The sequence below is a fragment of the Eretmochelys imbricata genome, chromosome 5, assembly GCF_965152235.1.
Source record: "Eretmochelys imbricata isolate rEreImb1 chromosome 5, rEreImb1.hap1, whole genome shotgun sequence".
Taxonomy (NCBI): domain Eukaryota; kingdom Metazoa; phylum Chordata; order Testudines; family Cheloniidae; genus Eretmochelys; species Eretmochelys imbricata.
In genome coordinates this window covers 95,159,860-95,173,234 of record NC_135576.1, presented here as the reverse complement: position 1 = coordinate 95,173,234, position 13,375 = coordinate 95,159,860, and the positions used below count along the sequence as shown (strand labels likewise).

At 42.7% G+C, this 13,375-nt stretch overlaps 1 protein-coding gene across 4 annotated transcripts in view; it reads left to right on the top strand.

Moving 5' to 3' along the window:
* The window catches only part of VPS13A (vacuolar protein sorting 13 homolog A), a 285,176-nt gene that overhangs the window by 123,419 nt on the left and 148,382 nt on the right, over window positions 1–13,375 (top strand). For all 4 annotated transcript variants that reach the window (XR_013346200.1, XR_013346201.1, XM_077817554.1 and 1 more), the window contains exons 38-40: window positions 1,316–1,536; window positions 1,993–2,225; window positions 12,418–12,510. Coding sequence is in view for 2 of the 4 variants with exons in the window: in XM_077817554.1 (XP_077673680.1) it covers window positions 1,316–1,536; window positions 1,993–2,225; window positions 12,418–12,510 (547 nt within the window). In the remaining 2 variants the exon portion in view is untranslated. The remainder of the gene's footprint in view (window positions 1–1,315; window positions 1,537–1,992; window positions 2,226–12,417; window positions 12,511–13,375) is intronic.

Here is a 13,375-nt window from a genome sequence, read left to right as displayed (position 1 = left end):
TCATCTGCAGATTTCATCATGGTTTCTCTGGTGCTAGATTATTATATTTTTAGATACTGTTAAAAGGATTTGAAATGTGAAACACAGTATTTAAAATAGTCACAATGAAATCCCTTAAGATTTGTACATTTGCACAGTTTTAATATTTCAAGTGTTACCTTGATGTGTGAGTGTTTATCTTTTCAAGTAATTGGTCTGTTAGGCATCCATCACTATAGCATGAATACTGTGCCTAACATTGGACGAAGGTGTGTTAACGAAAAGTAACACATACCATTATGTTTTATTAGTTGGTAGCATACATAACATTAGTGTCAATTTATTTTACAACCTACACAATCTTATGTAATACATAACATAGAACTTTGATTATTTGAATACTATTAGATTTTATGAACTATTCATATTTACAAAAATATACAGTATTAAAGTCATGGGAGAACATAGGAACATTGAACTTTGTCATATTCTGAATGCTGTATTAACAAATTCACAAAGCCACTGTTCTGGAATTCACAAAGCCACTGTTCTGGCTCTTGCAGTGGCCATCAAGGAGATCTATGTTCTTTAGCCTCTAGCAACAAAGAGGCTGAGTTAACTGTTCTGATTATTTCATGTTTCACCTCTGTAACTTTCTTCTATCTTTTTTGAATGGTAAAGTGAGGTCCTACTCAAAAAGCTGCAAATGGCACCTGGTGCTCAGTGTTGTATTTTAGTTATAAATTGAGAACCATTTGGCTATAAGTATAAAGTTGAATTTTTCTATCTGTTGTTCCTACAGAGCAGAGCTTCCCTTTTCATGCATCATCAGCATTAACAAAGATCCTTTGGAACAAGTGTTACTCTCTTCTACACCTGTGCAGCACCAATATCTTCAAAATATGCCCACAGTGACACCTGTGTATATCCATTGCTACCAATGGATTTGAATAGATACATTAGCAGAACTATCTAAGTTGTAATTAGTTATATCAGAAAGACTGGACTACAGCATGCTCTTAGTTTGTTGCCTTTTCATTGCCAACAAGACCACAGCAGTAAAAACTTAGTCACCAAAGCCAGTATTTATGACTGACAGTCCAAGAAGAGCAGATCTGTTGAGTAAGAAAGTGCCATTTTACAAAGTTGCTTTTTAGAGTTGTGTGTTATTTTAACATCATTTTTTGGCTAATGCCTATATTGGTGGGTTTTCTAATTTTTTTAAAAAGTGGACAGAATGAGAACTCTCCTCAAGTATGAGAATGAATTGTTCATATTAGAGGCCAGGTCTGCTTTTGAAAGTGTCTTATTGTATACTGTCTTAATTGTCTTTCAGAATGGTGGAAATGAAACATGGATCTGAAAAGAAGGAGATGGTGGATATAAGCTACAAGCAGGGGAGAGATGGCACTGTTCTGGACACAATTGTTCAAGACCTATATCTCTGTGCGAGCATGGAATTTCTACTTACTGTTGCAGATATATTTTTAAAGGCTAGTGCAGAAAGTGCTGCTGCACAGAGGAGTATCAAGCAAACTTCAGCTGTAAAGGGGCAAGGTTGGTAACTTTTTTTTAATATATAAGTTTCTAACTTGAGCATAGAACCATAATACTAAGTTTAGGCTGCTTCCCGGTTTGGCTCCCATGTCTTAAAAAATCTCCCTTCTTCAGTGTGCCAGACAACCTCAGTCTTACCATTCAATTCCAGTCTAACAACTTATTTTTCTGCTAGTCTTTCATGGCTGAGTATTCTCTTGTGCATGATTACCAGACACATGCCAACTACCATCAGTGGATATGTTTTTCTTTGTTATCTGTGTGTTAGTTTAAATAGATTTTTACTGACAACTAACGATTCAAATGGAATCCTTCCAAGCATACTTAGTGACTTTTTACTCAACAACAAAAGGAAATATGGTGTATATATGTAAACATAGATATCAGTATAGTTATAGTAATTTCCTGGTGTGTTCAAACAATAGGTTTAACTTAAATGTTTTTTTTTTTTTTCAGCATCTGTGCAGCTGGTATCTTCAGTGGAAATGAACATCGTTGTTAAAAATCCAGAAATTGTGTTTGTGGCTGATTTAACAAGAAGTGATGCTCCTGCATTGGTGGTTACAACACAGTGTGAGATCTTCATTAAGAACAGCCCTCAAATGTATAAAATGACAGCTGCTGTTAAAGATATACAAATGAAAGCCTGCCCCTTTCTTGTAGAAAAGAGAAAAGGGAACATTACTACAGTGAGTTTTCCTATTAAATATAATCTGAGTATCTGAAAAATTACAATATTATTGGTGGTGTAAATCCTTTTCTTTGACTAATTTATATATAAAATAATTAATCTGAGTTTGTGGATTTAATGTTTGAAATGTTGGTGAAAAATTATTCTTGAGTGAATAGCCATCTGGTAGTCTCTGGCTATGCTACAGCATTTTATACTGTTAGTATGTTTGTTTTCTCTGAGTTAGTGGAGGGAACATGAAGATCTGGGTTAGTTTTACATGTTTTTCAGAAGTACAGCTGCTAGTGTTTACTGTTAAGCTTTTTTTTTTTGAGAATGACTGTTCTTTGTTCTTCTACAGCGTTCATGATTGTACTATTCCAATTTGTGGCTTTTGGGGGTTTTTTATAACTAAAAATTGTGAGTCTAAGGGAAGAAAATGTTATAGTTCCCATATCATCTAAGCATACAGATAACATGTTTCTGGGAATGCACTATTAGCATTGTGTCAGCTTCCAAGGCTTTTTGAATAATTTAGAACATTTTTGGTGTGAAAATTTTTCTGAGACACATCAGTGGGAGGAAAAGAAAAGTCATTCTCCAGTTTTTTTCCAATGAGAATTTAGACTGCCAGTGGTACAATTTAAATTTCTTCTTTGTGTTAAGATCCACAGATGTTTTACAATGGCACTTGAGCCTGCTTCTAGCTTGGGGACAGAACCAGGCCTGTCAGTGATTAGGAGGAGGGGAATGTTCACCCTTCTGAAGATCTGTTCATTTTTTTCTTCCTCTGCAGAAGTTGGTGGCTCAACCAGCCGTCCTAACTGCAGAGCTTTTCTGAGGGAAATTCCAAATTTTGTATCAAATGTTTAAATTAACATTTAGGCTCAATTATGTATGTCTAATTCCCAGGCAGGTGGCATGCTGCATTTGCCTTTTGGGGAGGTATTTGCAGTAGTTCCACTCCCTCTTTGAGGTATTTAAAGTACAGTAACTCCTCGCTTAAACTCGTCCCAGTTAACATTGTTTCATTGTTACGTTGCTGATCAATTAGGGAACATGCTCGTTTAAAATTGTGCAACGCTCCCTTATAATGTTGTTTGGCAGCCGCTTGCTTTGTCCACTGCTTACAGGAAGAGCACTCTGTTGTAGCTGGTGGGGGGCTTGGAACCAGGGTGGACCGACAGCCCTGCATCAGCTTCCTGCTCCCCTAAGTTCCCTGTGCGGCAGCCACCCAGCGGGCAATCAATTGCCAGACAGTTCAGCTATACCTCCCCCCATTGCCATGTGCTGCTCCTGCCATCTGCTTTGGAGCTGCTCCCGGGAGCCTCCTGCTTGCTGTGCAGGAGGGAGAGGGAGGGGGGCTAATGTCAGGGTGTCCCCCTCCCCCTGCCTACCGCATCCATCGAGCAGGGGGAGACACGACAGGGCTCAGGATGGAAGGACCTTGCTGTCCACAGCTGCTCTCTCAACTTCCTGATTATTTAAAAAGGCAGTGTACTCAGAGGGGGGTCAGCGTACATAAAGGGACAATGCAACACACAGACACACACACACACAGTGTGTATCTGTCTGCCATGCTGTCTCCCCTCCCTCCATTCGTGCTGCCTTGTAGAGTGTGAGGCTACATTAACAACGTGTTAACCCTTGAGGGCTCAGCCGAGTGCTAGTTCATCATTTAGCAGTGAGGCATTCCCTGGGAAATATCCCACCCTCTTCTACCCTCTGACTTCACCACCTCAACCAAGTTTCACAATCATCATTGCTGTGTACAGTATTAAATTGTTTAAAACTTACACTGTGTGTGTGTGTATATATACACACACTCTCTCTCTCTCTCTCTCTCTCTCTCTCTCTCTCTCTCTCTCTCTCTCTCTCTCTCTCCAAATTTCCAGGGAAATTTTTTTTTCACCAGATAAAAAACTATATATATACACATACACACACACATGGTGAAAAAAAATTCCCTGGAACCTAACCCTCCCATTTACATTAATTCTTATGGGGAAATTGGATTTGCTTAACATTGTTCCGCTTAAAGTCACGTTTTTCTGGAACATAACTACAGTGTTAAGCGAGAAGTTACTTTAGCTGATACCTTTTCAGGTTTCAGGGAGTGAGCTAGGACAAGAAAAGCCAGAGACAAAAGGAGCGGCCTGTGTCTCCTGATTCCCGCTCTCCCTCTAGACTGTCTTGTGGAGGACCTAGACCAGCTCAGTAGGCAGAGTGCAGTTTCCTTCACAGTCCAAAGGGCAGCATGACAGATTTGTGTGTGTTGGGGGAGGGGGGTCATGCCTGAGTTCCTGTGGCCCACATAATCAGTGATGCCTCCAACTGAGGAGCTCAGCTGTCCCCTCCACTTTCCCACAGGTCCCACATTGAAAGCACTAGATACAGCATGGACACTGCCAGCTCCAAAAAGTGTAATTAGAAGCCTTCAGGCCCAGCTTCCTCTTCCTACTGCCACCTCTATAATAGCCTCCTCAAGAATCCCTACTCATATCCTGGACTGAGACCTTCAGGAGAAAAACAGACTTGTCTGGTCCATATACATCCCATGCAGTAGAGAGGGGTATTGCTTTTTGGGAACCCATCCTTGAGCCTCGGGCTTCTACCTTCCTTGAGAGAGCCAAAATGGGGTCTGTATGTGAGAGGAGAGACAAATAAACCCAACCTCCTTCAGTATGTCTACATTGCAAAATAAAGCCCCATGGCAGCAAGTCTGATCCTATGTCTGTAGACTCTAGTTTGCTGGGCACTAAAAATAGAAGTGTAGATTCCCTCTTAGGCAGGATCTATGATCTAAATCCTGGCAAGGGGGTGGGTCTCACAGCCTGAGCGCCAGCCCTTGTTGAAACGTCTACAAATTTATTTTTAGCACCATCGCATGAGTCTGAGTCTGTAGACCTGGGGTCTAAGTCTCACAGCTGCATTTTTCTGTGTGTACAGTTTAGACATATCTTTTGAGAACAAGGGAAATAGCTAGTGTGACGAAGTTCCTCCTCTACCTTGGTGGGTCTTGTGCTTACTGGCGGATTTGCTCGCCTTGGAGCTTCATGGCAGTCCTCAGCTTGGCCGTTTTTTCTGAATCCACAGTCCAGTTCGACAACTCCTGTGTCTGACCAGAAGTTGGGAGGTTTGGGGGGAACCCGGGCCCACCCTCTACTCCGGGTTCCAGCACAGAGCCCCGTGGAATGCAGCTGTCTGGAGTGCCTCCTGGAACAGCTGTGCGACAGCTACAACTCCCTGGGCTACTTCCCCATGGCCTCCTCCCAACACCTTCTTTATCCTCACCATAGGACCCTCCTCCTGGTGTCTGATAATGCTTCTACTCCTCAGTCCTACAACAGTATGCTTTCTCACTCTCAGCTCCTAGCGCCTCTTGCTCCCAGCTCCTCACATGCACACCACAAACTGAAGTGAGCTCCTTTTTAAACCCAGGTGCCCTGATTAGCCTGCCTTAATTGATTCTAGCAGCTTCTTGATTGGCTGCAGGTGTTCTAATCAACCTGTCTTAATTGTCTCCAGAAGGTTCCAGATTGTTCTGGAACCTTCCCTGTTACTTTACCCAGGGATAAGGGACCTACTTAACCTGGGGCTAATATATCTGCCTTATATTACTCTCTTGTAGCCATCTGGCCTGACCCTGTCACACTAGCCATTTGAAATATTTTGGAGCAATCTCTGAGCCCAGTTTCACTTCCTACTAAAGCAAGATTCTTCTTTGAGGGGTTGCAGTTGTATGTTCCACTCAGGTGCATGCTCACCCAATGCACCGAAGCAGTAACTGTTGGGGCAGCGCTTGTGCCCTCTAGCCCTTCCCATGGCTACATAACGGCTATGCTACCCCTGATCCACCTCATTTCCACCCGCACCTTGAGTCAGAGCATTCAGTATGGTGTCTCCCCTCGTGTTCTTTATCATGGTGTTTGTGTTTTTTCCTGTAAATAGGTAAGTTTAGTAATACCTTAGGGTTTAGTTTAGATTAGTGTAGTTAGTAACGTTTTAGCCCAACCTGATGCATTTTCTGGGTTTTAAACATTTAACCATCATGTGAGGATGCTATCCCTACTAGTGACCCCCCACATCTGAAGTTTATTGTGCCTTGGAGAAGAGCATATTAAGGAAAGGTGCTCCATCTGTAAGTTGTTTAAGAGAAGGTGACGAGGAACTTGCATTTGAAGACACACCTTATGGAGAAAGGGCCTGCTTAGGGACCACCACAGATTCAGACTCTCCAGAGAGTGCCTGAGCCGATACAGATGGGGACTTCACATCCGATCTCCTTTCCTTCTCCCAGAAGGAAGAGGGATCATTCCCCTTCCCACAGAACAGACGGGGCTGCTTTAGAGTTGAAAGAGATTCCTCCTCCCTGTTTAGCAGGAGTGCAGACTGGCACTGTGAGTCTTCCAGTATGTGGGATAGAACTGTCCTGTCCTGCTATCTAGTACCAATGCCTCATCAATGAAACTCTGTACTGTCAACTCTGGTACTGCCCCAGGGGTTTCTGTTTAGTCTGGTACCGACAACTGTAGTCTCCAAATCATCGATGAATCAGGCACAAGTTTACTTGTTGTGGTGAGTCAAGAACAGACAGGTAGTTTCTCAAGAACATTTAGACAATGGTGGCTTTGTCTTCTGTATCCTTGGCACCTCTTGGCTTGATTGCTGACTTGTCCGCACCACCTCAGACCCAGGGCACTGGGTTACAGTCAGCTTCCTGATTGGTACTGGAGGACTGCCAGCACAAATGCTGTCTTTGGTACCAACAACAATTCCAACAGAGTCTACATCTTCAGTTCCAATGCCTGCTTTAGCACCGAGTATGAGTGTGAGGCCTTTATTGGTACTAAAGGTGTCTTCGACTGTACCGTCATTGGATCTGATGAGACCAGCATGTTGGACTGTGGATGGTACAGATCGTTTATTGGCTTCACCTGGAGCGGCTCCTCCATTACCACCAGACTACTTAGAAGGGTCTTCTGGTTCAAGTGTTGAAATTTCTCCTTCACCTTCACGGTACTGCTCATGGAAATTGTCAAGACCCAGGCATCAACATTGGTGATGGGATCATTATGGCTCCTGTAATAGGGATGAAGCTTCCTGGCCCAGCTCCTACTGGCCACCAATGTTGTGCCTCTATGCAGAGTAGCCTCTTTGAAATTCCGGGGAGGTTCCTCGTTTAGCAAGGTCTCAATCATCTGCTCAGTCTAAGGCTAGATCACCTTTTCCTCCGGTAGTCTCTCTGCCTGGGTCACCTTTGCTATAGTCACAGGTCAAGGGGGTGCAACATGATCCCTTGGTACAGTCAAATGTATTACCATAAAAGAGTCCAGTAGTTCTGCTTCCCTCTTCTTCCTCTTCATCAGATGATCCTATATTGCCTGTGTTCTCTTGTACAGTACCAGAGGATTTTAAATCCTATCAAGACCTTTTGAGACAAACAGAATTGTTGTTGTGTGTTGAGGCTGGGTATGTTCAGAAGGGCACCCTTAAGTTAGAGATGTTCTTCAATTCACAGTTCCTGGGAGACTTGCTTTCCCTCTAAATGAAGCAATATTGGAGCCTGAAAAATCTGTGTGCAATATCCCAGCATCTATAACACCCAGAGCTAAACATAGCAACAAGAGTTATGTTTCCATGCAAGGTTTTGAGTGTTTTTTTCTTGCATCACCTCATAGTACATAAGAACATACAAATGGCCATACTGGGTCAATGCTAATGCCAGGAGCCCCAGAGGGAATGAACAGAACAGGTAATCATCAAGTTCCCTGAGTCTGACTGCAGCAAGTGAGAGACCAGCAGACCATAAAGGACTTATTGTTCAATTGTCGTTTTTTGTTTTCTGAGAAAACTGACAAGACTTTACTTGGAAGGACTTCCAAGCTACTGTATAGTCAATAGGGTTTAAACTGAGGCTACAAAGAGTGTCACTTTGAGGGTCACATCACCAGCAATATCACTCTTAGCGATACTTTTGCCATCATCCTATCCTGCTAAGCAGCAAGACTTTTCTAGAAGAGGACATAAATCACAGAGGAGATCATCTTCTGAGTCTAGTTTTAGTCAACCATACTTTTATAATGAGAGCAGTGTACCAGTTGTGAATGTTTCAACCCTGGCTCCTCAGTTTGGGAACAGGCTGTCTCAATTCTACAGTACTTGGGGAAACAATAACTACAGACAGATAAGTGCTGAGCACTGTGGGATTGGGTTATGCAATATTTCTGTCCGTCCCATTCCTCCCAACCTGAGCCTTTTCAGGGACCCTTCTCATGATTTGCTGCTTCTTCAGCACGCCCAGACTTTGTGTGCTCTGAGAGCTATGCATGAGGTTCTTCCTTTTCTTCAGGGAAAGGAATTCTATTCCTGTACTTCCTGATCCCCAAGTTCAAGGAAAGGTGAGACCTATCTTTAATCTCCCTGGTTTCAACAAATACATCAAGTATTTGAGATTCCACATGGTTACCCGGCTTACTATTCTTCCTGCATTCAATCACAATGTCTCGTTTGTTGCTCTCAATCTTCAGGATGCCTAATTTGCTGTGCCAGTTTTCCCAGGCCACAGAAAGTTCCTGAGATTCATTGTTGCCTGCCAACAGTATCAGTACATGGTTCTCCCATTTGTCCCATCATGAGCCCCAGGCATATTTACCAAATGCATGGTGGTGGTAACAGCTTATCTCAGAAGGAGGGGAATTCATGTCTTCTCATACCTAGGGTATGGCTAGCGAGAGGGAGATCCGAGGAACAAATCCTCAGTCGTGTCCAGTTCACACTGAACCTCTTTGATTGACTGTGGTTGATTTTGAACAAAGCAGTGTCGAGTTGACTGCAACTCAAAAAGTCAAGCTCATTGGAGCCTTACTACACTTCATGAATTTGAGGCCCTTTCTCTCATATGAGCGATTCCAGGCAATTTGTTGCCTTTGTCTGGATCTGCAGTCTCATCCTTTGACCACGGTCCATATGTACCTGAAGTTATTAGGAGGTATGGCCACATTCACTTGTATAGTTCAGCAGGTGAGATTGCTTCTTCATCCTTTTCAGTTATGACTGAAGCTGGTCTATCACCTGAGCTGCCAGTCATTGTACAGGCTTGTCTGAGTGCCTCCAGAGATGCTGGATTCTCTACAGCATTAAGCCAAAATGGAACAATGTTGCCAGGGTGTTCCCTTTGCGTGTCCTCTGCCAACCAGAAATATAATCACTGTTGCCCCCATAATAGGTTGGGGAGCACATTTAGGAACGTTAAAGGTTTAGGGTTTGTGCTTGGAATGGGAATTGCTGTTCTGTATCAATGTCCGACGTTTACAGTGCATGGGATTGTGCCTTCTGGTGTCTGATCAAGGGAGCAATGGTTCACATACTCAGCAACAATATTACCATAACATATTATGTGAGCAAGCAAGGAGCAGCCCACTCCAGCAAGCTTTGTCAGGAAATAAAGTTTTGGGACTTCTGTGTCAAGGAAGACATCATACCCACAGTGACACACTTACCAACTCTCAAAACCGGTTGGCTGATCATCTCAGCAGGACTTTCTCTGACAACCGCAAGTGGTCTCTAAAGAGCTGTGTGGTAAAGTCCATGTTCAGGGAATTGGGCATTCCGTAGGTTGCCCTTTTTGCAATAAAGCATAACAAGTGCTGTCAGTTTTGTTCCCGAGCAGGACTTAGTTTAGGGTCTCTAGCTGATGCCTTCCATCTGAACTGGGGAACAGACCTGATGTATGCCTTTTTTCCATCCCGTTTGCTTCTTAGGTTATTCTCAGACTTGAAGTTGGACCATGCCAGACTGATATTTATTGTGCCAGCTTGGCCAGGACGATATTGGTTCTCCGACCTTCTCAGTCTGTCTGTTTGACCTCCCAGATCTTACTCCCCTTTCTCACCTGCTGACTCAGTACCATGCCCAGGTTGTTCATCCAGTACTTCACACTGTGGATGGTATGTTGTTCAGTGAGGAAGAACAACAATGCATGGAAGCAGTACATAGGATCCTGCTTAATAGTAGGAAACCATCTACTAGGTCTACTTATTTGGCTAAATGGAAACATTTTTCAGTTTGGTCAATATTAAAGGGAGCTCAACTCATGTCAGCTCATGTTCAGGACATTGTGGGCTACCTGTTACATTTGAAGTCCTCTGGTATGGCTCTTAACTCATTGAGGGTTCACTTGGCAGCAGTCTCAGTTGTTTCATCCTCCAAGAAAAGTCAATTTTCTTAAACTCCATGGTAGTGAGCTTTCTAAAAGGTATTGTCCACCTCTTTCCACCTGTGAAGGAAATGGTCCTGTTGTGGGACCTAAATACTGTGCTGGCTGCCCTGATGGGTCCTCCGTTTGATCTGATGGCAGCCTGCTCATGGTTTCTCTGTTCCAAAAAGACAGCTTTTCTTATGGCTATAATGTCCACAAGAAGCGTTAGCAAATTACAAGCCATAATGGCAGAATTTCCATTTATTCAGTTCTTGAAAGACAAAGTGTCCTTAAGACTACATTCAAAGATTTTGTCCAAGATGGTTTCACACTTTCACCTTAATCAAGTTATTTACTTGCCTTTATTCTTTCCTAAGCTGCATGGAAATGTGGGTGATCAGAATCTCCATACATTAGATCTGAGGCAATGCTTGAAATTTTATCTCAAAAGGACTAAACCATTTCGTTCATCACCTTGACTTTTGTCTGCTGTGCAGATCGGATGAAAGATCAGATGCTTTCTGCACAGACTATTTCCAGGTAGATAACTTCCTGTATTACCACAGCGTATGGAGTAGCTTAAACTATGCCCTTGCGGACATTATAGGTTCATTCAACGAGAATCCAAGGGACATTGATCATATTTGTCAATGTTAGATATTTGCAGGGCTGCTACATGGTCTTCAGTGCGTACTTTAACCAAAAATTATGCTATGACTGCAACATATAGGTCACATGCAAACTTTGGGGAGGCAGTTATGCAGTCATTGTTTAAGTAGACTCTGAACCCTACCATCTGTCGGAACTGCTTATGAGTCACCTGAGTGGAATACACGTCTTCAACCACTGGAAGAAAACAATTACTTACCTGTATTGTCATTCTTGTTGGGGGAGGGATAGCTCAGTGGTTTGAGCGTTGGCCTGCTAGACCCAGGGTTGTGAGTTGAATCCTTGAGGGGGGCCATTTAGGGATCTGGGGCAAAAATTGGGGATTGGTCCTGCTTTGAGCAGGGGGTTAGACTAGATGACCTCCTGAGGTCCCTTCCAACCCTGATATTCTATGGTTCTATGCTTTTTCAAGATGTGGGTGCAGACCTGCCTTCATGACTCGCCCTCTGTCCACTCTGCATTGGAGTCTCCAGCCTTGGATTCTAGTGTGAAGGAACTGGGGGCGAGTCGGGGCAGTGCTGCCCTTATATAGCCATGGGTCTGAGGGTGCAAGCACTTCCCCAGTGGGTGCTGCCACGCCACGTTCTCTGGCTTTAGTGTACTGGGTGTGTATGCACACACGCACACCTGCCCACCCCGAGTGGTTTGCAACTGTGTCTTAAAGATGGTAAGTAACCATTTTTTGCGGGGATAATCACCAATGTCAGATTCTCCTACTCACAGTCTGAGTGCAGCATGACAAATCAATGCAAAAAGACCAGGTCATAGACTTCTATACATGCACAAACTACAAAGGGAATTCTTGGGCCTTAGAGGAGAAGGCCAGCAGTTCAAATCAAGATATAGAATCAGGTAGTTATATAATATAGAGTAGTGTCTGTTGATCCACACATGCTCCTTCACTCTCCTCCTGCTGCCAACCAAAGAGATAAAGGACCGGGCAGACCGACTGACAAGTCTGATTCTGACCACAAGTGGAAAGCAGGCTGAAGGACCATTGTAATAGCTCTGTGGCTCTTACTACTTGAAGAATGGACATTTTCTGTTAAGAATGGATACTTTTTCCCTATCATTCACTTTTGATATTGAGTGAGTAACAGTCTAGTAAGGCTGAAATATTGTTTGCTCCATTCACTTTTGTTTCTTTTCTCTCATGTCAGAAGGGATGCTAATATTAAGTAGTCAGTTTATCATTTTTAAAGAACCAACAGAATTATCACTAGTAACTCTTTCCCTTAAATCTTCCTAATGGCATTTTAGAGGAGATCTTTTTATAGCTAAGCGTGTATATTTACTCCAATTACTATACATTTTTAGAGTTGACCATGAATTCTTTCTTCAGGTATTGCAGCCTTGTGATTTCTTCTTCAAAATGGTGCAGTCTGGTACTAATCCACAAATGGCTGACCTATCAATTAAATCTTTAACAATAAAGGTAAGTTGAATTGTAGTTTTTGTGTCCTGTCTTCTTCCTCCTCCTCCCCCACTGGCTTTTAAAGTTACTGTTTTTGTTTTAAAATTTTGATTTAACTAAAACTAAACACAATCTAAACACGTTTCGTAGTCTTGCATCTCATATTGCTTATTATATTGAAACAAAAGAAGAAAAAGCCTTTCACATGTACTGCAGTCATGTCACCTCATTTTTATATGGAATATGGTGTCATATGATAGGTTTGGACAAAAATCATCCTATTTCCACAAGGTATAGTTGCTTGTGAAAAGAAAGATTTAGCCATGCCTCCAAGTTATTAGAAATTACATTTTTTCCTGCTCTTGTTTTAAGTATGCTATGGTCGTGCCCCACTCAGATTTGGTTCCTGTGTATGTACTTTAGAGAGCCATGTTGATCACCCGTGCATCAGTGTGAGAATTTTCTGTATTGACAAGTGGTGTGCTGCCGTTGTGTTAATTTTCAATGATGCAGTACCATTGTGGAGTGCAATCACTAGATGTAACCTTGGCTATGCAAATAATCCTGCAATCACCATTGCATAATACACTGGTCACCGTTTAGGTGGCCTGTCTGGTTTGCTTTCTGCACTCCATCCCCATTTCCATACACTTTGGAAACTTGTGCACAGAGGACTTCTGGTTTGGGCAGCATGATGGTTGTAAGCTGTGTTAAAATAAATAACAAGAAATATTCTAGATAATGTCTCAGAATTTCCGCAATCAACTGGTGGATCTGTTCACATCCAGAAAAAATGCCATAGCAAAGCTGTTTTTCACATGGGAAACAAACCAGAGGGCACTTGGAATGAATGATCTTACACAAATGTTGGCCAAACTGAGTATAT